Raw genomic sequence first — 24177 nt, forward strand, 5'->3', positions numbered from 1 at the left:
AGCCTGACCCCGGGAAAGCCTTATAGGAGGGAGAGTGGGATGGACCAAATATCAAGGGGCCTGCTTTCTTTACAGGTGCTGGTGACGAAGGGGATGGGCAGACGACCGGAAGCACATAGCAGCTGGGCGCCCGGCTGCACGTGAGGCTGCTGCTTTGTCCGTCTTTCCGCCCACCCGCCTCTCCCCGCAGGCAGCGTCGAGGCGTGGGACTTGGGAAGCACCACCCTGTTGGGCCAGCCGCACTCTGGACCCGCACGTCCTGTTCACAAGCAGACTCGGGAACTGCCTGGATGTGGTTTGGGACACGAGACCTCATCATATTGATGAGGAAACAAAAAAGAACATTTCTTCCCTCCCCTCCTTTGAATGAAATGGCACATTAAGACTTGTCACGGCTTCTCACTGGGACTGGGGGACCTCGTTTCTTCAGCCCGTCGTGTTGCAGGCCTCTCCCCATCACCGCCGCTGCCACCCACTCCACCCTCCCTGCTGTGCGAGCAGGCACGGAGAGGGGGCAGGGTACAGGGTTGGGGGAGCAGGCATGGAGTGGTCAGCCCACAGAGGGGGCAGGCCAGGCCGTGTGCAGATCATACCCCCCTCCCGGTGGGCTCAGCAGGCCTGGGTCCCGCACCCCGGCACACGAAGCGTAAATGCTAGGCCTGCTGGGCATTTACTATCATTATCTCCCGTTTCCCCTGTTCTCATTTGGGGTTTACATTTTGCAGATCTTTTATTTTTTATTTTCAAAGGATCTGGGATTTTTTTTTTTGTTTTTTTTTTAATTTACTCAGATGCTCTCGTGTGCTGAGCAGGCACAGCTCCATCGCTCTCCTCCTGGTCCTGACTTCGAGTCTGGGGCCTTTGTTTGGGAGGCTGCGAGGGCACCTGGCCATGCTAGGGGACCCCTACTCATTCCCACCCCAGGTTCTGGGTTATTGAGGGGCTGGGCCCCGTTAGTTTCAGCCTGGACAGAGTATATCTAGAAGGTCTCTGGACCTGGTCCATCTGCTGTGTCTGCCCGTCACCAGGCCCTCAGGCACAAGCCTGCTTCCTGCTGTGGGGCTGGGGCCCCTGGAGAAGTGGAAGGGACCCTCGCCAGCCACTCTGTAGGGTGTGGGGCAGGGCTGGTCCCAGGCAGCAGGTTGCGCCAACACCCATGGAGAATGAAGAGGAGGCCTGTTGCCCCGCCTGGGCCCACCTCCGTGTACCCAGCCCCCCTCGCCCGAGCACCGAGAAGACACTAGAAGAGGCTCCAACACAGGACCTGGCCACAACTTCTCTGCTTTAAGCCTTAGCCGACTAGTGACAAGTAAAATCAGATAGCGCCCATGTGTTTCAGAACATTTATGTAAGATTGTCATATGAGATGTATTTGGGAACTACATTAAAACTTTTAACTAAACTCTGCCCTCCTGCATGTCCCAGAGGCCTCTGAAGTTGACACACCTGGGCAGGGTACCAGGCTCAGCTGCCTCCCAGGATGAGACTTCACACCCACCTGGTGTCACAGAAGAGCTGCTGCTGCTTTGGGCCTCCTGTCCCTTGGCCTGCTGTGCAGGGACACATGGGAGGGTCGGGGTGAGGGGACCAAGGCTCAAGGCTGACTCAGGGCCAAGGATGCCCTGGACAGGACAGAGGGGCTGAAGTGTGAGGGCTCAGGGTTCAGCACAGGGGCAGGGGGGGGTCCTGAACCTATGACTCCTTGACAACCTTTGACCCACTTCTGCCTGACAGGACAGGGCTGGACGGGGCCCCTCCTGACAGTCCAGCCACATCTGCAGCCTTGACTCTCAGGTGCTCCCCTCCAGCCCTCCCTGTCCCTGGAACCCTGCCAAGGTGGCTCCTGGAGACACTGGGCTCGGCGAGGGTCTGGCAGCAGGGTGTGGGTCCTACTCTATGTTCATGCCAGCTGAGCCGGGGAGGTGGTGACGCCGCTCACAGCCGCCAGGCGCTGGTCACCATGGCCACAAACTCCTCATCTGTGTCCACAGAGGCGCTCACGCCGCTGTAGTAGTCCTGGAACTCGGCCAGCGTGACCTGGGGACAAGCGAGTTACAGGTGGGGATGGCAGTGGGGCGGGAGGGGAGTGAGACACGCAAGGGCACCCACCTGTCCATCCTTCTCGGGGGAGTCAAAGTTGTCCAGGAAGTGGCGTAGCACCTCCTCCTCTGTCCACTCCCCACTCTGCACCTTGGGGTGGGCGCGGCCACTGTACACCCCACGGAGATCACTCACGGTCACCACACCATCCCCACTGCGGTCCAGCTTGGCGAACGCAGCTGCAATGACCGCCTCCCGGGCCTGGGACATGGGGGGCTGGGGGGGTGGAGAAGGCGGTGACGGGGGTCTGAGGGTGTAGGAGCCCCTACCCCAGGTGACATATACAGAGCACCCACGTCATCACTGTGACGCAGACAGACCCACGGAGTCCTTCCTGCCACCCCCAGAGGAGGGCCTGGGTGGTCCTGCGAGGCCGTCTCACCCGCAGCGCCCGCAGGAACTCCTCCAGGTCCAGCGTCCCACTGCCATCACGGTCCCAGCGCCTGCACACACCCTTCGCTTCGGCCATGTCCAGCACCAGCCCCAGCTCAGCTAGGCCCCGCCAGAGCTCCCCTGCGTCCAGGGACCGGCTTCCATCCCGGTCCAGGCGGCGGAAGAACCTGCGGGCAGAGGGCGCCCCTGGAGAAGGATCCTTAAGGCTCAGTCCAGGAGAACAGGGCTCGAGGGGACACTCACCTGGCCAAGCCCTGGATGCCCAAGGCCCCTCGGGCCAGGCACTGTGCCCGAAGCTTCTCCACAGTGGCGTCCACAGCATCCATGTTAGACGGAAGGGAGGTCAGAGGGCACCTAACCTCGTTAACTGCCCCTTGCCCACTTGCCTGGCTTTTCTTTGTCTGCACTGGAGCCCTCCCGTCCTGTCTGGCTCTTTCCTGCCTTGCCCAGCATTCGTGGTGCGTACTGCCTGGCAGGATCGTTGCTAAGGGCAGTGGCTCTGGAGGCTGGGAGGGGCTCTGCTGTAACCCTCTCGGTGCCACGTGGCTCAAGGCACAGCCTCAGGAGAGATCAGGCAGTGCTGCTCTGGTGCCTTTCACCCTGTCCACCCCTTACTCACTCCCAGCCCCCACAGTGCACAGGTGGCCTAGTAGGACCCCAGAGAGGGAGAGAGGGTTGAAGTGTGAGACCAGTGTGACCCTAGGCTGGTCCCTTCCCCTCTCTGGGCTTTACTGGGCCCCCTTCCCTTTCCACTGGACAGCGTGGCCAAAGTCAGGGCTGACGAAGCTGCTGAGGGAATCAAACTCAATACGACTTGAGGTGGCTCAGGGGTCTGCAGCCTCCTTTCCCATTCCAACAGCATGTCCAGTGCAGGCTGAGCCAAAACAGCCAAGTCGTAGAGCCACTCTGACATCAACAAAGCAGTTTCTTGTAGTACTTAGGTACCAGCCAGGGTGTTTTTGTCGTTGCAGGTTTCTCATAGTTGGTTATCAATACTCAGACATGATTTTCCCGTTCACCCATGCTACCAGAGACACTGCAGCCCTAATCAGAGACAGCCTTGACCTGACATAAACCAAGAGAACATGAAGCCAACAACCCACAGGCCCCTCATTGCTCCTGGACGTCAACTGCCACGGACAGCCTGACATCAACAGGCAGGGAGGGAAGGGACAATGGATTTCCCAGCACTTGGACCCTATTTGGAGACTTGTCACCTGTCCCTAAGAGCCATCAGAGGCTGGGTATATCTTTTCAAAGCTTGGATCCATCTCCCACACAACACAAGACAGGTACAGCTGGCGGAAGTTGCCACTGCAGTCAGAAAACAACCGTAGATCACAAGCGACCCATCTCTGTGATTCGAGCCACAACTAGTGAGATGCCGTCAGATTTTTGGAACACTCCATACCGAGGGGCATTTTGCTGCAAAAAATTCTGACTGCCTGCCATGATCCAAAACTCACCGGGTGGGCAGAGAAAGACTTTGTCTTGTTTTCCTGTGTTAAAGGTATCTTTTTTTTTTTTCCAAACAGAAAAATGTAAAGTCCTGTCACAATTATTGTGGCTCCGTTTTGGCATTTCTTCATTTTTAAGAGAATAAGAGTTCCAACAATAACCTCAAAAACTTGCAAGAGGCCCAAGACCTCCCACCTGGGAGGCAGGGTCTCACTTCTACTCTCTAAGCACCTGGCCTGAGCTACCCTGACTATTCCTTCTTTCTCCCAGCCCAGCAGTGCCCCACTCTGGACCCAAACACTACAGAGTCACCTCTTCAGCCCCCAAGCCAGGGAGAAAGGATGAAGGACCAGGCTGAGAAATCATCCAGTTTATTCTTGAGCACAGACAGGCCCCAGCCTGCCTTCCCCTCGTACAAACAACCCCACTCCAGTCATCTATCCAGAAGAGAAAATGGGGCCGTTGTTTCCACACTGAGGGAGCATTGTGAGATGCGAGGTGGGCAGCTGGCTCTGTCCCGAGGGTAGGGACAGCCACTGACCTTTCCAGGCTGGCATGGACACTGCCCCGGGCAGTTCCTGCTGTGACAGTTCCCTGAGTGAGGAGGTGGGGCTGCCCACCAGGCTGGGCAGAGAAAGGCACAGGGATTTTCTCCTTTCTTTGGCTTGCTAAAAAGCAAAATACCCTAAATGTCTCAGGTCAGGGAGAACCATGTAGAAAGGAGTAGTTAAGAAAAATAGATTCTCTAGGGGATGTAAAAAGGAGACAGCTGCTTGCCACAAAAGCTGAACCAGCCGAGGATTTTATCAGCTGTACTTGGCGGGGGGTACCCTGGCTCCTTAGAGGACCCAGAGATCTAACCCCTTCCCACTGGGTCACCTGGGATGTGCCAGGTGCTGTTCCAGGCCCTGGGAACAAAACAGAGAACAAGACAGAAAAGTCCCTGCCCTCACAGAGCTTACACTGGTGGGCAAGATAGAAAATGGTAAGAAGTTCCAGAAAGAAAACGGAGATTACTTCAGAGAAGGTGGTCCAGGAAGGCCTCTATGAGAAGGTGACACTTGAGGGACAAACTTGAGTGACAAGGAATAGCCATGTGGGAATCTCAGGGACGGCATTCCAGGCAGAGAGAGCAGCCAGTGCAAAGGTCCTGAGGCAGGATGCCATCAGGAAAAGATTAAGGGATGCATCAAAGTATTCCCAGCATCTCTTGGAACAGTGGCCCTGAGCTGTGCCTGACTCACTCTTCTGGGTAAAAGGTGGAAGGAAGGACAGAATTTAAAAATATATATATTGTAGGAGTCAGAAATCCATTTTCATAAAAACGAATGCAAAATGTTGTGACACTTGAGGCTCCTGATTCCGGTTTGGAATAAAAGGATCTCAGAAAGAGCATTAGCCCTGAGATGGGGAGGCCAGCAGGAACAAGAAGAATCCAGGAAGAAAAGGGGAAAAAAAAAAAAAGGTGAGAAAAGCTCAAATAATTGGAACTTGAAACCATCTTACCCACCAGAGAGAGATATCTCAATCTCAGATGCTTTGGGCCAAATCTAAGAGAGGTAAGGGGGCCTACTGAAACTCACACCCGGGCCAGGGGGCAGCCTCAACTCATATCCAGGCAAGTGTGGACACACTTGAAAGCCAGGAATCTGGGTTTTTGCATAAGTGCTGCCAGCTTTTTTCAATGGGGGTGATTGATTCAAAGTTTTTAAATATTTCTGTCTGGACTAAGTTTCTCCTTTTGGCCTGCAGGCCACGAGTCTGAGATCTCGGACTTTTTAGCTGGCTCTGATGCATGGATGCTGACCCCCAAGGAGGGTCCCCAGTGGGAGAAGTGCCCGTAGGGACCCTGTGTGTCCATTCCAGACTCTGTGCTCTGGGGCTCACACTGTGGTTCCAAACGCCACAGGCTGGAGGTGGTCCCCACCGCCCTCCTCCCCAATGCTGTTGGCAAGAGGTGGACCGGGTCCTGCAGTGTCGCTGGCTGGCAGGGGCCCCAGGCGCTCGGCCTCAGCTAGGGCAGCCAGCAACCCGGCCAGAGGCTGCCGGCGGCGGCAGATGTCTTGCAGCAACTCGGCCCGGGGCTGCAACTGCCGGATGAGCTCGTCTCTCTGGTGCAGGGCAGCCTGCAGGCTGTGGACAGCAGCCTCGGAGGTCAGCAGCTGCTCCCGAAGGCAGGCGATCTCGCTGACAGGGTGGCGAAACGGGGGTGGTTACGGCATTGACCGACCAGAGGTTCTGCTATTCCCTGCTCCCGACCCTCCCAAGACTCCCCATCACCTTTAGTCCATGCCTCTCACCACGGCCTCGAGGGTCCCCATTATCTCTCCACCTCTCTGCTCCTTCCAGCCTCTTGCATTTACACTTGCAATTCCTTCTTCCCCTACAACTTTCCCTACTTGATTTTTGAACAGCTTAGATGGCCCCTACTACAGGAAACCTCCCCTGATTGCTCCGTGTTGCAATTGCCTGTAGTCCATGAGCTCCCTGAGGAGCACAGGACCTGGCACACGGTAGATGCTCCCTAAGGATGAACGAATGAATCCAACTAGCTCTGGATTGTTTCCCTATTCTCTGAATTGGACCCCAGCACCTCCCTCTTCCCTGGGCACTTGCCTCATGCCCTTCAATCCTCAGTTGCCAGGGGGAAATAAAAAATGATAAACGATCTTATTTTCCTCCCCTGCTCAAGACAAGCAAAAATCCACACTTGCATAATATCTCTCAACTTCACACACTAATTCAAGTCTTGGGTGGGATTTTTTGCACAAGTTTTGGGTTCTTAGGAAGTTTGTTTTTTCAAGCCCACCAGCAGTCCAGCCCCAATGTCTCTGCCCACAGTTCTCCCGGTCCTTCTTCCCCAGCCAATCCCGGCTCCGCACCCCGCCCTCTCTTCCGAAAAGTTCTCCTGGCCGGGCCCGGGGCCTCACCGGTCCTTGGAGCGGCCAAGCTCGTCCAGAGCGGCGCGTAGCTGCTGGTCGTGGCGGGCCAGGCGTTCGGCCTGGGCGCGCACCGTGCGCTCTGCCGCGTCCAGCCGCACCTCCAGTTCGGCCGCGCGCCGGTGCACGGCCGCCAGGTGTGCGTTCGCCTCTCGAATCTGCAGCGCGGGCGGCGCCGACATGGCCCCCTCGGCGGTCGGGGCCCGGCCCCACCCCCGGGAGGCCAGGCACCAGCCCCGCCTCCGGGCGGGCTCAGAGCTTTGGCGATTGGCCGCCGCCTCCGTTAGGCCCCGCCTCTTCAGCACGCCGCGCCCCCCCAAACCCGAACCCTCTCACTGGTTCTCTCAGCTTGAAACTCCGCCCCCGAACCCGGCCTAACTCCAGGATTGACCAAGGTCTTGACAGACCACGCCCCAGATCATCATGTCCCGGCTGCGTGCCCACCTCAGGTTCTGGCATCGCCATTGGTCACGCCTTCGCAAGGGGTAAAAACTCCAGGATTGGTCCGCACCCTGCTCCCCTGAGCCCGCGGTGCTCTGAGCCAGGGGCGGCCCCAGCCCCTGCCACGCCCCTCGGACAACAGTCTAGCCGCGGATTGGTTAGGTCTCCTCCAGGGTACGCCTACACCGCTGGCCACGCCCCTAAGCCAAACACACACCTCATCAGGGCCCGAATAAACCGCCTGTTGGACACAAGCCACATCCACCTAAAATCCTTGGACTAGGATTGGTCACGTTCCTGTTAGATCCGCCCCCTGGGTATGGCCACGCCCCAAAATAGGGGCACGCGGCTCAGACTCCAGTTTCAGGACGGGGCACAAGGCGAGGCCACGGCCCCTCGATTCTGACACTGGTAGTGGCCGCATCTCTGCCATGCCCCGCCCCAAAATGCGTCTCGCTCCTATCAGGTGAAGCCCTCAGTGGAGGGAGGAGGAGCCCCGCTCCGCACGCTACTCTGTGCATAGCGATAGGCCTAGCTCCTAGATTTAGCTCCACCTGCCATCCCTAACCTTGGCCCGCCCCCTGAGCCCGGCTTGGCAGGCGGGGTCTTCGCTGGGCCTGGTCAGCCTCAGTTTACCTCCAGGAATTTGCTGGGGGTGCACGTGCTCTTCCCTTCCTCCAGCCTCGCCCACAGCGCGTGCGCGCGCCTCTGTCCGTGTCCGCGGCGCTCAATAAAGTTGCGCGTGTTTTGCCGGCCAGTCAGTGCGGGTGGCTGCGCGCGCAGCCCGGGAAGTCTCGCGAGAGGTAGTTGGGGCTGCCCTTGCGCACACGAAACCGGCGGGGTCTGCCTGTGCGACCCAGGGCTAGCGGCCATGGGGCGGTCGCCGTTTCAGCAATACTGGGACATCCCCGACGGCACCGAGTGCCACCGCAAAGCCTACACCTCCACCACTGTCGGCGGCGCCGTCGGTGAGCGCCGCCAGGGCCCGGAGGACGCAGGGAGATCGTGGGGTCACTCGGGGCTGTCTGTCAGGGTCAGGGGGTCCTGGGGATGTCTCAGGACGCACGTGGTCGTCAGCTCAATGTCCGGGACCGTCTTGGGCCTCTGAGGGGGTTTGTGTGACGGAGACGTTTTGGGGCTTCCAGCGGGGTCGAAGGGCACCGCGAGATCGTGGTCCACGTGACAGATTGGTCACTGGGTGCTGTGATTTTGTGGAAAGCGGCGATCCAGACCCTGGGGAATTGTGGTGTGGGCAGGGTTATAGGGTCGAAGGAGCTGGAGGTCGCGAGGCTTTCCACTAGTGCAACTTTTGAAATTATTTGAAGGCGTCCTGCCTGGACTGGAGTGTCTGAGAAGGGCACAGAAACTTGGAGAAGTTTTGGAGTGACCAAGATCTTATTAGGGTCAAGAGGTAGTGAGTGGTCAGGGACATCTGAAGTTTTCGCTGGGGCCTCGGCAGAGTCCTGGGAATCCCTGGAGATCATAGGAGGTGTGAGCCAGGGGCTCCTCTTGAGGTGGCTACCAGGAGGAAGAGGGGACCCACAGCCCTGGCGTCCCCTGCAGGGAGGCCCCAGAGCCTGGCCACTTCCAATCCCGGAGCGTTTTACAGGCATCGTCTTTAATTCTCAGTCTACCCTAGAAGGGATGATGGTTTTGTTCACTTCTGTTTCTCTGGGTCCTGAAACAGTGCCTGGCAGAAGTTGAGCATCCGCTGGGAGGCATCCGAGTTAGGCTAGACTTGTTTCTACTTAACGAGATGGGTCGTTATTATCTCCACTTCTCAGAGGTGACAACTGAAGCACGTTAACTTCCCCCATGATTTGGAGAATTTGCATCGGCTGCAAATCCAGGTCTGCTGACTTGCCCCTGGAGGTCACTGGGGCATGGAGTCTTCCCACAGCGTCCTTCTTGGGAGGGGGCTAGGGATAATTGTGAGAAAGGGATGAAGGGGGAGTCCCCCCGGAGAGGGTTTATGTGGAGTTTGCTTATAACAGTGAATTGTTGGGAGAGGTGGAGTGGGGTCTGTTACATCTGTGGGGGCACTTATGGAACTCCAGAGGACTGGACAGCACTGAGGGTGGGTCACTCTGGGGTGGGGGGAGGGGCTTAAGGGGAGACCCTGCAGTCATCACTAGAGCCCCCACAAAGTCCAAAACAACTTTACAGGGATCATGACCGTGTCTCTGGGAAGGAGGTCGCTTGAGAATCCTGCAGAGCCTTCAGGGAGAAAATCTGGGGAGGTGTGGCGGTGGGGATGTGGGAGGGGGTGTGTAACGTGAAACAGAGAGACATTGCGGTTGGTGCATGAGACAGTAGCACGTGCTCGCTCGCATCTGCTGTGGCCATGGCCTGAGGTCACAGGAGGCTGTTGCAGGGAGAGTTGGGGGGAGACAGCAAGCCCTGTGGATGGGCTGGGGGTGCTGCCAACTGAGGAACCTCTGGGAAGACTTGATGGTTAGAAGGCATTGCTGAGGCTGAAGAGTCTTTGAAGGGGTGCGGGGGGGAGCCTTTGATGGAGGTGCCACATGTAAAGGAGTTGCTGGAGCTTTCAGGGGTCTGAGGGTTGTGTGTGTGTGTGTGTGTGTGTGTGTGTGTCTGTGTGTGTGTTGCCTGCATTTTCTCACTGGCCACTTCCACTCAACATTCAGGATTTGCCTTAAACACGCTTCAGGAGCCTCCCCGTCCCCCACTCCCTTGTCCCCATCAAGATACCTTATATCCAGTCTAACTTCCAGGCTGGAGGGCGAGGCCCTAGAGGGCAAGGAGCCCATGCTCCCAGCACAGCCCTTTGCCTTGTAGGTGGCTAGTAACTGGATGAATGAATGAATGAGCACACACCACGGCTGAGGGTTGCTGAGACAGAGTCAGCAGCAGGCGGAGGGGTGGAAAGGGGCTCCTGATGGGGTAATGGGGGAGTTGTGGGAAGGTCTGCATCAGTGGGGAACATCGTGTGCTTAGGTGGTGGGGGTCTGGGGGCAAGGGTTGGAGGGAGGGTCACCTCATTGGATGATTGCTTGGGGGGGCATTGGCAGGTGGTCTTTGACTCCACAGAGTAATCAAGGGGCTACTGGCTCACGCACTCCCAGTTCAAGGACTTCTAAGGAGACGTAAGATAGTGGGGTACTTATAGGTTGGGGGGCACTTGTAGGATGGAGGTGTTCTCATAGGATGGGGGGTATTTGGTGTCAGCGTGGGCTGTGAGCCAGGAGCCCCTCATCCTCCGTGCCCCAGGGCCACCCTGTGAGTAGTTCAGAGGTGTCGCTGAATTTCCTCAGCAGATTCAGTGGAATTCTCTGAAATCTTCTTCAGGGGGTTGGAGTCGCAGGGGAACCTTTTGTAAGAACCTGGTGCCTGGGCCTAGCTCGGAAGTTGGTGACTCCTCCACTTGATTCTGGTGAAGACTCTTTCCCACTGGCCGGGTGTGTCTGGGTGTCAGGTCTTGCCGGCTGGGGTGGGGCAGCGGGGGCAGGCCAGCCCCTCTCTTCCCAGCCTTGCACTAGGTGTTGCTCCGCCCGTGCACATGAGCAGGCCACTCGGTCTGTCGTGGGCCTGGGAGAGCGCTCCAGAGTGTTCGCAGACCATGGCCTGGCACTTGGGTGTACTCACTATTTTCGGTCTTTCCTTCTTATCTCTGGGCCTCAGTTTCCCCATCTGTAAAGTGAGGCTGCCATCCTTTCCCCCCTTCAGAGTTGCTGTGAAGATTAACCCCATTGTCAGATATGAAGGTCCCCGTGGCTCGCCTGGGCTTGCTCCTGTGAGCTGGGTTGGGCCGGGGGGGAGGGTCTCCTAAAGGAGTGGGTGCTCCCCCAGGGCAGTAGTGAGGGGTAGGGCTCCCAGCCCGGCTCTGCTGGGTGGCCTCAAATGGGTACCTTCACCTCTCTGAGGCCCTCACCCCCTAGAAGAGAGGGAAGAGGGAGGTAAGGGAGCGAGCCTTTCCCAGCTCCTGGGAGGACAAGGGGGTGGCACCCCCTCTGCTTTTCCTGGGATGGCCTTGCTGGCAGTGGGGAGCCCCGCTTGTTGGGAAAGGAAGGGGTGCAGAGTCCGCTGTGAATAGGACCATCCAGGATAGGGGGTCCCCTTTTGGTCTCCTGGTGGAAAGGAACCAGCCAGATGGGCTCCAGTCCACTGTGGAGGCCCCCAGGCCAGCAGCCCACGGCTGTATAAACCAGGGCCATGGGCCAGGATAGAACCTTTGGCCCAACCCTGGCCTAGGCCCCTGGATGAGAAAGCCAGATGTCGGAGGGCTCAGGATGGAAAAGCCAACTTGTGTCAGAAGGTCAGGGTGGTGTGGGCGCAGCTGAGCTGTCAGGGCCAGGCTGTGAGGGGAGCAGGGCCTCTGATGGGCCTGGGGAGCTGGGCTCAGCTGCCAGGGCCTGGGAGGCAGCTGTTAAATCTCCGTGCCAGCAGCAGCCCAGTTTCCCAGGCACCAGGTACCAGGGGGCCCAGGAACATCCTGAAGAAGCTGGAGTAGGTCCAGCCATGGGAAAGGAGAGGGGACTGGGGGAGGCTCCAGCATTTGGAGCCAGCAGGCCCAGGTTCGAATCCCAGCTCTGAGGCCCATGCCAGGAGCCACCACGGAGGCCCATGAGGAACCACGAGGATGAAGTGAGAGAAAGGGCTGCTCTGCAGGAGGAATGGGGATCTCGGGTGCTGGCACACACCCACACCCAGCCTTGCTCTCTCGTCTCCCAGGCCTGGTCGTCTCAGCCTACAGTGTCACACTCAACCCCCCGGACACCTTCGTGGAGGGGGTGGCCAGGGTAGGGCGCTACACATTCACTGCAGGTGAGTGGGGGGCCCCTGTGCCCTGATCGGTCAGGCGGGGGCGTGTCCTCCTTCTCTCTGGGGGGGGGTCTTCTGACCAGAAAGACAGAGCCTGGGTCTCTAGCATGTTTCACAGCCACCCCAACTCCCTCAGCTCCCTGGTCTGAGCTACTGGTAGGGGAATGGAGGGGGTCCTGCAAGGTCCCGGGAGGTGGCAGCATGCCCAGATGGGGCAGCCACCAGCTGACCAGCAGCGTCTGTCGAGATCCAGCCCGTAAGTTTCTCTCCAGGCTCCCGCTGCAGTCCCCGCTGGGCCCTGACCCAGTGCCTGCCCCTCCTGTCTGCCCACAGCTGCCATTGGCGCCATGTTCGGCCTCGCCTCCTGCATCAGCGCCCAGGTCCGGGAGAAGCCCGATGACCCCCTGAACTACTTCATCGGAGGCTGTGCTGGGGGCCTGACCTTGGGCGCACGCAGTGAGTGGACCCCTGACCTCTGCTCATCACACTCCCTCCCTCTGCAGAGGGAGCATGTAGGGGGCTCTCCTGCTGAGACAGATGGGTGGGGGGACGTAGGGCAGGCCAGGCGAGACTGCACAGGAGGATGCTCAGGCAGCCGAGACCCATTGGCATAAAAGTGCCTAGTTCAGTGACGAGAGCATCACCCACTGCGCAGAGGCCTTGTACCCTCCTGGGGTCCCCATTGCTTGCAGGACAGGCCACGGGCCCTGCACAACCTGCCCATGTCCCCTGCCCTCACCTCTTCCTGCTCTCCCCCCTTGCACACCCTGCTGCAGCCCCAAGGGGGCTCTTCCTCCAGCTCGCCAGGCCCCAGGGTCTTTGCATCACCTGACGTGGGAGTTCTGCCTAAACAGGGGGTGGTGCTGCTCCCCCTGCCCTCCCACGGCAGCAGTCACCTGCCACCCCAACCTGCACAACAGGAACCCTGGGCCAGCCTGGGAGTTGTGGTGCTCCGTGGAAGGTTCCAGCAGGCAGAGGTGGAGGAAGCACTGTGGGTGGGGCCCGCCATCACTGCCCTGGCCTCGAGACTTCAGGGGCTCCTATTCGGGGGCCTTGTCTGCAGTAGGGAGGGCCCCACCTGCTTCCTCTGGCCCCCAGACCAGCGGGCACTTGCTGCTGTCAGTTCACAGACCATGGCACAGATGCCTAGCCTGGGAACAGCACAAGCATTGGGCCTGTGCTTCGGTTTCCCAGTTTGGGAAGCTGGAGGATTATAACAATCTCCAAAGAGCCCATAGCCCAGGCCACACAGGAGATCTCTCTGAATCCGCATGGGTTGAGGGGGCAGCATCCTCGGGGATCCTCAGCAGGCAGTGCCCCGGCCCTGCCTGACATCTCCTCCCCACTCACAGCTCGCAGCTCTGGGACGGGCGCCGCCGCCTGCCTGTGCTTCGGCACCATCGCCGCCCTCACCAAGATGGGCCAGCTGGAGGGCTGGAAGTTGATTTCCGACCCCAAGGTGTGAGCCGGACGGCTGGAACGCTGCCAGGAATAAATTATGTGGCTATGTGTGTGTGTCCCCCTCCAGATGTGTTCTCCGCTGGCAAAACCCCATCCCCTTGCCGCTTGATGGCCTGGCCCGGAGGCCCAGGGCAGATGCTCAGCCCCGTCCCCTTTGGCCAGAGGGAGCCCCGGAGACGGGGCATGGCCAGGGTACCCCAGATCACCATCTGGAGGCTGCTGTCAGCTCCTGAGCCATCTGGCCACCCACGGCTCCTCCGCAGGTCACAGCCTCCCCACCCAGGCCTCCCCCAAGCGCCAGCAGCATGGCTGGGAAGCAAGCCCGAGCCCCCACCCTCCACACGGTCCCTGTTCCAAATTCCTGGGCGCTGGAGTGGAGAGCCCCAGGGCCTTGGCCCCACCAGCAGGTGGGGGCCCTGGCGTCAGGAGCGGGACGGGACCCTGTCAGCCGGGCCAAGCCAGGGGCGGCGGGGTAGGCGGGCCTGGCCCCCGAACTCTTCAGGCCTGGCTGCTGCTGCTGGCAGCAGGAGCAGAGCCTGGCGAGCCCCAAAACGCCATAAATCAAGGCCAGGGCGCTCTCCCCCTCCCGGACAGCAACCCCCTTTCCTCCCTTCTTAAGCCGGACGTGGGCCCTCGCACTGCTCCTGCTGCTTGCCCCCCCCAGTGCAGCCCTTGGCTAGAGTTTGTACTTGGGGTCCCTGGGGAAGGGGGAGATGGCAGCCTCCCCGTGGGCCTGGGGCAGGGCAGAGCCCCCCACACCTCACCGGACCTCCTCCCCTGCCACACTGGGGCTGAGAGCCTGCTGGTGGTGTCCTGTGTGCAGTGAGGGAACAGGCCTTGGGGCCCCCAGCCTGTCATCTCTGCCCCGCCTGGCTCTTCCAACCCCTTACCACAGCTCTGCACCATGGGAGGGCCCCTCTTGCTCCCCCCACTCCCCAACCCCAGGCCTCAGTCTCCCTGGTTGAGGGGGCTGTCCTTGCTGCCTTCTGCTCATCCCTGTCCCAGGCCAGCTGTCAGTACAGGAGGGAGCCTGCCAGGCCCCTTCCCCATAAACATTTACTAGGGGGACAGGGCCCAGGGAGCTGGCTTCATTCCCTTCCCACACAGACCCCACAGCAGGGGGACCCTGCCAGGTATCCAGAGTGTCGCACCCCCACCCCCTTACCACTGCTGGAACCCCCCACCTCTGCCCAGCTTTCCCCACATGGGGCAAAGGGGGTGGGTGGACTTTCCCCAGGGCTTGGCAGTCAGGACTGAAACAGTTTCGAGCCCAGAGGGAAGCAGGGAGGGCTTCCTGGAGGCAGGGGCAAGGGGCTGAAGAGGCTCTACCAGATGTGCAGGGAGGGGAGGTCATCCAAAGCAGAGGGCACTGGAGCGGTGGGGCTCATGCTAGCAGCTGCCCCTCCCCAGGGCTACAACAGCACCCACCTGGCTTGGGGTTGGTGAAGGTCCCCAACCAGGGGTCCTTGAGCACTCCGTGGGCCAGGAAAACAGGAGCAAGCCAAACACAGTCCCGGAAGGGGACAAAGCCTCCCACCAGGGCGGCCCAAGGTGCCTGGTTAGCCCGATGCAGCCCCACCTCCTGCCCCTGTGCAGGCACCGTCCAGCCTCACCCATTCTACAGAGGCGGGAACTGAGGCCCCAGCTGGCGCTTTCAGTATCATCTGCCATGGGCTGGAAGTAACGTGCAAATTGTTCTCTGATAGAACCTCGGCTTGCTCGCAATAACTGGCACAGAAACCACCCAGTGGGACAGGGCCGCGTCCTCCCCAATACGTGATCCTAAAGCAAAGTTATACCCCCCAAAAGTTCCTTTAAAAATTATTTCAGGCGTGGGCTCCTTGACATGGCCCAGGGTGGGCCACCCAAGGCTGTTGCGTGTCAGCCTGCCCTCCCCCCCTGCCCACCAGTGGGGCCGGCCCTTTGCTTCCCACTCTGGGGACTCCCTGCTTTCAGAATCAAGCATGGGTCCACCCGCTTTTGCCTCCCTGCCCCCCTCCCAGCTAACTCCTGGGTCCAACCCCATTGGTGCGGCCAGGACCAGCACAGCCACCTCTGCTCTGGACCCAGCCTCCTCTCTCGCCCCTCTCCCCACAGCAGCCAGAGGGCGCCCGTGAGCCTCAAGTCATGGCCCGTCCCTCCTCTACCCACAGCTCTCCATGGCTCCCAACTCCCTTGAGGTGGAAACCAGCAGCATCAGAACAGGCCCCAGCCCCTGCCCTCCCCTCCTCCTGCTCACTCCCTCCGCTGCAGCCACACAGGACTCCACGCTGCTCCTCCAACACGCCAGGCCCAGTCCTACCCCAGGGCCTTTGCACAGGATGTGCCCTCCCTCCGGAGCCCTCTTTCCCCCAGATGTCCCCATAGCTGTCCTCTCATCTCCTTCAGTTCTCAGTTAAATGTCACCTCAGAGACACCTCCCCAGACACCCGACTTAAATGGTATCCTGCAGTACTGCGCACACACCCTTAACTGCTAGATTTTTCCATAGTTTAACAGTTTCTAAATCCTATGTCATTTTCACCTGGGGTCCTTAGCATTCCTCTCCACTGGAATGTGTACCCCATGTGATCCAGGATGCTGTTATGTCCTCAGGTCATATCCCAGCAGCCAGCTCCAGAACACCATGGGGACTGGGTGAACGTATGTGGAATGAATGAATGAATGAATATCTAGGTCAGCAAAGGACTGGGAGTTCCGAGGTGGAGCCTCTGACGATTGCTCGGGAATGGGGTCTGCAAAGGGATCTGGACAGCCCAGCCCCATTTCCTGTGGGCGCATCCTGAGTGGGGTCTGGGAGGGGGTCCTTCTCCCCCTCCCCCTTATTACATGATGACTACAACGGGGCTGCCAGGAATGGGGCGGGGGGAACCATTCATACCTGAGGGTCTTGAAGTCAGGGCTCTCGGGATTCATTGGACAAATATTCCTCAAGCACCCAGTACAGTCTGGGACCTGGGGTCACATCAGGGCACAAGACAGACGGGGTCCCTGCTTTCCAGGAGCTGGAGATCCGGGGCCAGAGCGAAACAAAGGGTAAAAACTGCACAAACCTATACACGGACGAGGGTGCTTTAGAACTTTGTGCGAGAGATAAAGCCAAGGTGAGGTGAAAGGCAAAGATGGGGGGGGCTCTTTAGCTGGGGATGTGCAGGTAGGGACACAGCAGAGCAGAAGCAAGCTTTGAGCTATGCAGAGGCACAGTGGCCGGTGCAACCCCAGAACAGCCAGGAGCCCAGTGGGGTGGCCAACGGGGTGAAATAACGTGGGGAGGGGAGGATGACATGCTTCCCAGGAAACCCTAGTCAGGGCTTGCTGTGGGTGAGGGGGGGTGGCACTGGCTTCCCTGACACCATGAAATCCATCTTGCTTCCACAGAAGCCAAGGGCGCCTCTGAGCAAAAACATTTCCCTGGGCAGCATGTGTCCCCACCCCCCAGCAAGGCAGCTCCCTGAGGTCTGGGGGCACCAACTCACCCCCTGTCATGGGCTCACCTTCAGAGCCGAGATAGGGGACCCTGGAGATGAGTTTCTGGGTGGAATCTTAGGAAATAGAGGCCCAAAGGGTCTTCTCGCCTGGCAGGGGTCCCCGGCCTCTGTGAGTCGCTGGGCTCAGGGCCACCCTCCATCAACCCAGCCTCAAAGCCCCAAGCAGGCTAGCCGTCCTTCGGGGGTCCGGGAGCGGGCCCTGGGCTTGGCCTGAGATGCAGGACCCCATCGGATCCCCCCGGCTCCCTGCTCATGGGTCATGGGAGGCATCCTCTGCCTCCATGAGGACCACCGAGTCAGAGAGCCACTTTGCCAATGGGGAAACTGAGGCCCGGAGCAGCCCAGAGCCTCCCAGGGCCCCTGACATCTCCCCACCAGACCCTCCATCGCTCATTCCGCTCTGGCCCAGAGTGGGGGCACCAGGGGTGGCCTGGCTTGCCCCCAGCCCCATCGTTGATACTTATGGTTTTCTCCCGGCCAGCCAGGCCTCCCTTGGAGGCGGGGGGGGGGGGGGCTGCCCAGAAAGCCGGGTGGTCGGGCTGAGCCAAGGGGGGCAGCCAGGCCCCCACCAGGCCCCCCAACATCCGCTGAACCAGAGCCCTAAAGGTGTGAGCCAGGCCGAGGGTGAAGCCCCCCGGGGTGGAGGTGGGGGGCCTGGGGAGGGTACGTGGCCCGCACGGAGAGGCTGCAGGCAGTGTGTGGCCTAAAATCCACCACTCACAAACTCCACTCTAAAAAGCCATCCAAACCCTTTTATTTTGGTCTTTTTTTTTTTTAAGTGGCAGTCTTCCTAAAATACATTTCACAGTTTTTTTTTGTTTTTAATAGGTAAAACAGGCACCGGCCACAGAATTCAAACGATAACCAAGAGTGTTCGGGGAACAAATGACAGCCACCCGCCCTCCCCCACTGCCCCAGCACCCCATTGCCGTCCGCAGCAGCCTGACTTCTCAGTTCTCCTTCCCGCGGGGTCCCCTGCACAAAGACAGTCTTCTGTGTCTTGTCTTTTCTCCCCACAGAAATGAAATCACACTCTCCCGGCGGTTCCACAGTCCCTAGGTTTTCCACCCCCTTTTTAACGAGTTTGTATTAGTCCATCCCATACCTGTTCCATGGTCCCTGTGAAAGCACATTACCTGTCCCGGGTGTCACATGTTATTTTGCACCTGGGGGGTGGGGTAGACCCTCCCCTTCCTGAATTTGTAGGTCGGCATCTGTAGAGGCTCCTCCTGGGTGTCCAGGATGGTTGCAGTCATTTTTTGCACACGTAATTTCTTTGCCGTCTCAGTGCAGCTCACCATGGAGGAGGTGCCGGCACTGTTTTATAGCTCAGAGAGGGATAGCTACTTGCCTTGGGTCACACAGCAAATGGGAGAACAACCAGGGCCCTAGGACTGATTCTACAGCAATTACACTGCCATGGGACTGGGGACACGGCCGTGACCAAGACAAACCCAGCCCACCTTCCTGAGGCTTGCACACAGTCCATTGGAGGCAAGGAATAGTGACCTGGCCGTCACAGCATAGCCTGGCCAGGACTGTGACAGGGACATACAGACAGAGGGGGCCCAGGCAGAGGTGCCTGACCCAGCTCACCTGGATGCAGGGGTGTTTGAGCATGAATAGAAGTTCACAGGAAACAAAGAAGAGTGACCAAGGTCAGAGGAACAGCACAGGCGATGGTTCCGAAGTGAGAAAGGGAGAGGAGTTGCCAAGAGCCACGGCAGAGACTTCTGGGTTCTGATCCTGACAGTGCATGCTCCGAGCCTCAGTTTCCCCACCTGGGCACTGGGGGTTATAAAGGCAACCACTCCTCAGCTTAGCAGCAAGGACTCAACAAACTCCTGAGCCTAACACTCTCAACCGAGCTGGACATTTGGGGGGAGGGTGAAGGCCAAGATCCCCAGCCCGCCTGGGAGGGGAAGCCAGGGAGCAGGAGGGTCAGAGTGGACCCCTGCACGTGGGGGATTCTGGGGCCCAGGAGGGTCCTGCCCGAGGTGGAGGTGAGGATGGAAAAAGGAGACTGGAAGTGCCTCCCTGGTCTCTCACCTCAGAGTAAAAGGAAATGGCAGGGGCCTGGAGGGTCTGGGGCGGGAGCCAGAGATGGAGAAAGCCTGGTGCCCCTTCTGGCCCCAAATTGGACACTTCCTGCCCCCGCATGGGCTCTGTGGTGTGCAGGGACCCCCTTTCCTCCCACAGCTCACTCTTTCACCCCCATTAGCAAGGCCACCTACTGTGGAGGCCTCCCAGCCTCAGGTGTTCCCAGATCACTCTCTGCCCCCAAACCCCACCATTAAAGATGAAAACTGAGCCCAGAGGACTGGAGAGGGGGTCTGCAGGGGAGGAGCGGTGGGGGAGGGGAGAGGGCGCCCCCCCCCCCCAGGCCCTACCTCTCAACTCAGTGCAACCAGGATGTTTCCCCAACCCCGCCTCCTCTCTGGCCCACAGCTGCTCCCCGGGGCACCTGGGAAGCTCATCAGCCGTCACCTGGCTGGAAGTCACCCCCCCCCCCTCCAGTACTGAGCGCCTGATGTCATTCGTACTTCATTTCTAAGTCACCTGCCCTCCCAGGCACACACCGCTACCGGCCAGCTAAGGGGGCCAGATATAGCAAAGTAAAAAAAAAAAATTGGATACCCAAATTAAGCCCAAGTTCAGATAAACAGTATATATATATATATATATGTATATATCTTTTTTTTTGTAGTATAAATATGTCCCAAATAGACTATGGGGTATACTTATGCTATTAAAAAAATGCTGTTTAGCTGAAATTCAAATTTAGCTGTGGGTCCCCTGTTTTATCTGGTGACCCCACTGCACCCCAAGGCCTCTCCTTGCCCCTCCTGGATGGGACCGGGGTCTGGGGGAGGAGGGGTACTTTTTGAGTTGGGCCTCAGTGTCGCACCCTGATGAATAGTGACCAATTGGGGGTGAGGGCAGGGCGCCCGCCCTGTCAGGTGTGACCCCCCTGTAAGAGCTTAGGGTCCCTGTGGGGACCTGGGATGGGAGCCTGGGTTCATGCGGGGTAAAAAGCTGCCTGGATCCGCCACCTGAGGGGAGTCGTTTAAACATTTCAGTCCCTCCCACCCAGGTCCACTCCCCCCCATCGGCTCCCCCCCACCCCCACCCCCACTGTCACCCAGGTGAAGGCATTCCTGCTCCCTGGCATGTCACCCGAAGGACAGGGGTGCGCCCCCCCCCAAGGCCTCACCCTCCCCGGGGTGGGTTCGAATTCCGCCTCTGCCACCTCCAAGCTGCACACCCTCGCGCCCGTGCCTCAGTTTCCTCACCTGGCACACGGGGAGAGTCACTTACTACTAATACTACTAACTGCATCCAGCCATCGGGGTTGTTGAGGGGATGCGCGGCCTGACACATCGTGAGCGCTCGCGGGAGGCCCCTCGGCAGCCCTCCCAGCTCCAGGGAGGAGGCCTGAGCGGGAAGCAGAGGCTAATTTTAGCCCTGATGACACCCCCTGGCCGCCGGCCTTGTCCAAACATCCCCAGCCGAGTGCGTGGCTCCGGGCGTCCCCCACCCCCAGCCACTGCAGCACCCGGGCCTGCTTAGTGTGTCCCGGGCACCCCAGTCCCCAGTGCTTCCCAGGGGGACAGAGACTCACCCACAGACCCCTCTGGAGAACAAGGGGCTGTCAGGCTGGCGAACGGGCAGGGGGCTGGCAAGAGGACTCCTGCCCCAGCCCCCCCAAGGCCCCCACCCTCCCACCCAGACTTGGTCTAGATTTCTCCCAGGAACATTCCAGAGCGTCTGACTCCCAGACCGATGGCAGTAATTCAGAACCTGTCCTGGATGGGGGCGGAGGAGGCAGTGACAAGACAGAAAAGAGACAGGAGGGAGTCTGAGGGTGCTTCAGCCCCTCCCATGTATTTTCATTCATTCATTCATTCATTCATTCATTCGTTCGTTCGTTCATCCAAAGCATTTTTCTGTTTCAAGGCACCCCCCTGGGTGCCAGACACTGTTTGAGAGCTCAGGCTTTTTCAGCAGGGGACAGAACATAGCAGCCATCCCTCAGGGGGCTAATGTTCTCATGGGGGAGACAGCAAAGAGACCGTGAAATTCTCCCTGACAACGTGGGACATGACTCCCAGGGATAAGCCCGGCCCTGGCACTCAGCAGTGGGATCAGCAGTGCCTTCCTTACCAAAAGTAGGGAAAGAAGTGTAGCAAATACGGCAATAGCGGCTGAAAGAGTTCAAATAGAACTGAGAGGCTACTCTGGAGGCTGCTCTTATGCGAACTTCAGCTAGATATTGCTATTTAGCCTGGTTTGCCAAACCCCAACCAAAACCATTCCTGCCAACCCTGAAGAACTAGGGCTCGATCTGAGACTCTACAAAGGTTTCATGCACTAGGATTACTTTCTAGAAACCTACGACCTCCAGATGGGTTCCTAGGCCAGAGAGGTCCTGAAACCCAGAGGGCCAGCCTGGATGGATAGCCCTTCCCAACGTGAAAAATGTTAGAATGGGCATAGCCCAAATATCCCCAATGATTGGGAGAAAGATCAAAGGAGGAGGAGTTGTAACAGAGAAGACAGGTTTAACAAATGAGTATGACTGCTGAATCACTCTTGATATTTCTTTTAGTCTCCAGTGTCTTGGAGCACCTAGAAGGAAAAACCTAAAAATTGTGGAACTGTCACCCATACCAAACTCTGAAATCTGTTCTGTAACTACTTGTTACAATGTACTTTGAAATGTATTGCTTTTTTGCATATATGTTATATTTCACAATTTAAAAATGTTTAAAAATTTTTTTTAAAAAAGGCATTAAACAAAAGTATATTCCATGTGAGACCAATGGGAGAGATATTTATTTGGTGCAAAATCTATATTTTGGGTCGCATATTACCTAATTTAACTTGTATGGTCAGTTTAGCTGAATACCGTAAGTACATGGAATCTTGAATAAAGTGTGAGCGCTTGTTGGTTTGTACAGATTAGTGTGGTGGCCCAATATAAACCAGAGTAATTTGGGCAGTGAATAAAGAGGTATTTGCAAAATCCCCTTGGGGGACTGGGGAGAAAGGAGGAAATAGTCAACTTCTCTATTTGGAGAATTTCTGATATTCTTGCAAGCTGTGGGGAAAACCAAATCAATAGGCTGAGCCCTCAATCTTGGGGTTCACCCCTTTGAAACTTATTCTTGCAGAGAAGAGGCTAAGCCTACTTAAAATTATGCCTAAGAGTCACCCTCAGAGAACCTCTTCTTTGCTCAGATGTGGCTTCTCTCTCTAAGCCAACTCGGCAGGTGAACTCACTGCCCTCCCCACTACATGACTTTCAGGTATAAATCTCCCTGGCACCGTGGGACCAAAGTCCTGGGATTCCCTGGCACCTGGCATCATGGGACTGAGAAAGCCTTCTTGACCAAAAGAGGGAAGAGAGATATGAGACGAAGTTTCAGTGGCTGAGAGATTTCAAACAAAGTTGAGAGGTTATTCTTCTGTATTATATAGATATTCCTTTTTAGTTTGTTGTGTATTGGCATGGCAAGAGGGAAGTACCTGAGACTTTTTCAGTAGCCTTGATTCTCGGAGGTGATTGTATAACGATATAGCATTTACAGTGTGACTATGTGACTGTGAAAACCTTGTGCCTGATTCTCCTTTTATCCGGGGTATGGACAGATTAGTATAAAAATAAGGATAAAAAATAAATAAATAATAGGGGGGACGAAGGGTCAAATAAATTGGGTAGCTGGAAATACTAGTGGTCAATGCGAAGGAGGGGTAAGGGGTATGGGATGTATGAGTTTTTTCTTTTTTCTTTTTATTGCTTTTTCTGGAATGATGCAAATGTTCTAAAAATGATCATGGTGATGAAGACCCAACTATGTGATGATATTGTGAGCCATTGATTGTATATTATGTATGGACAGTCTGTTGGTGAAGAGTTCTCAATAAAAATATAAAAAAGAAAAGTATAAATAATAGCCATCGTTCTGGTTTGCAAGCTGCCAGAATGTGATATTCTAGACATGGAACGGATTTTAGAAAGGGGGATTTATTAAGTTGCCAGTATACAGTTCTAAGACTGTGGAAATATCCAAATTAAGGCACCAACAAGAGGTTACCTTCACTCAAGAAAGGCCGATGAAGTTTAGGGTTTCTCAGCTAGGAGAGCACATGGCAACATCTCATAGCTTTCTCTCCCGGCTTCTTGTTTTATGAAGCTCCCTCAGGCGGATTTTCCTTCTTCATCTTCGAAGGTGTCTTGCTGCAGGGGCTCTGTTGGCTCTTTCGGCTCTAAAGCTTTTTCCAAAATGGTGCCATCTTAAAGGGCTCCAGTAAGCAACCTCACCTTGAACGGGTGGAGACACATCTACAGGGAAACGATCTAATCAAAAGTTATCACCCACAATTGGGTGGGTCACATCTCCATGGAAACAATCAAAAAGGTCCCTCCCAGCAATACTGAATGAAGATTGAAAGATATGGCTTTTCTGGAATAGACATAGATTCAAAGCGCCACATCCATGTACCCGATATTTAGCCAAAGAAATATAACATTATCGATGCAGGTGAAAAAAAGAAGAGAGAGAAAGAGAGAATAGAGAGAGAGAGACCAGGAGTGGAGTAATGACCTACAAGATACAGTCCAGATAAACAGTGGTAATCCCTATGGTGAGAAAGAGAACAAGGGAGTACCTGGAGAACTGGGAGGCAGGGGAGGGGGTGCGACTTAAAACAAAGTGATTCGAGAGAGAAGTGTTTGAGGGAGCTGCAGGTTTGTCTGGGACAAGAGTGTTCTGGACAGTTTCCAGCCCATGCAAAGTCCCGGGGTTGGTTTTCCAGCCTGTGCAAAGGTCCTGGGGTTGGAACAACGAAAAGGCCTGTGCAGCCGGGGCGGAGGCTCAAGGGAGATACAGCAGCCTTCTCCGGGCCTCAGCAAGGACACCAGCCTTTGGTGGGTTCACAGAGGGGCTTGAGCAGGACCCAGGCTGGATGTGGCTTGAAATCTTCATACCCTTTGTCCAACTCTGCCCTCGTTCTGAGGCTGAACCTCTGGAGCCATCACCTTCCATGCCTCATGCCAGGCTGCTGGCTAAACCGGGAGCTGCAGGTGAACCAGGCCTGAGAGGTTGCAGGTG

General features: G+C 57.2%; 4 protein-coding genes across 31 annotated transcripts in view; 2 read left to right on the forward strand and 2 right to left on the reverse strand.

Annotated features, from left to right (window-relative positions):
* RANBP3 (RAN binding protein 3) overlaps window positions 1-1402 on the forward strand; it is a 59704-nt gene extending 58302 nt beyond the window's left edge. For all 28 annotated transcript variants that reach the window (XM_077121006.1, XM_077121008.1, XM_077121010.1 and 25 more), the window contains one exon: window positions 76-1402. In XM_077121006.1, coding sequence (XP_076977121.1) covers window positions 76-119 — 44 coding nt within the window. In that variant the 3' untranslated portion in view covers window positions 120-1402. The remainder of the gene's footprint in view (window positions 1-75) is intronic.
* CAPS (calcyphosine) lies at window positions 1330-4186 on the reverse strand. The gene is made up of 4 exons (XM_077121022.1): window positions 2737-4186; window positions 2483-2660; window positions 2110-2316; window positions 1330-2037 (listed from the first exon to the last, which is right to left on the reverse strand). The coding sequence occupies exons 1-4, from the start codon at window positions 2817-2819 to the stop codon at window positions 1936-1938; spliced, it is 570 nt and encodes a 189-aa protein (XP_076977137.1). The 5' UTR covers window positions 2820-4186; the 3' UTR covers window positions 1330-1935.
* Window positions 4187-4306: 120 nt separating this feature from the next.
* Window positions 4307-7093, reverse strand: VMAC (vimentin type intermediate filament associated coiled-coil protein). Its single transcript, XM_077121023.1, has 2 exons — window positions 6882-7093; window positions 4307-6138 (listed from the first exon to the last, which is right to left on the reverse strand). Exons 1-2 carry the CDS (start codon window positions 7070-7072, stop codon window positions 5835-5837), a joined length of 495 nt encoding a protein of 164 aa, XP_076977138.1. The 5' UTR covers window positions 7073-7093; the 3' UTR covers window positions 4307-5834.
* A 1009-nt stretch (window positions 7094-8102) lies between these two features.
* Window positions 8103-13622, forward strand: NDUFA11 (NADH:ubiquinone oxidoreductase subunit A11). The gene is made up of 4 exons (XM_077121024.1): window positions 8103-8299; window positions 12024-12116; window positions 12447-12569; window positions 13466-13622. Exons 1-4 carry the CDS (start codon window positions 8203-8205, stop codon window positions 13576-13578), a joined length of 426 nt encoding a protein of 141 aa, XP_076977139.1. The 5' UTR covers window positions 8103-8202; the 3' UTR covers window positions 13579-13622.
* Window positions 13623-24177: the final 10555 nt, after the last annotated feature.

The sequence above is a fragment of the Tamandua tetradactyla genome, chromosome 11 (genome assembly GCF_023851605.1).
Source record: "Tamandua tetradactyla isolate mTamTet1 chromosome 11, mTamTet1.pri, whole genome shotgun sequence".
NCBI lineage: Eukaryota > Metazoa > Chordata > Mammalia > Pilosa > Myrmecophagidae > Tamandua > Tamandua tetradactyla.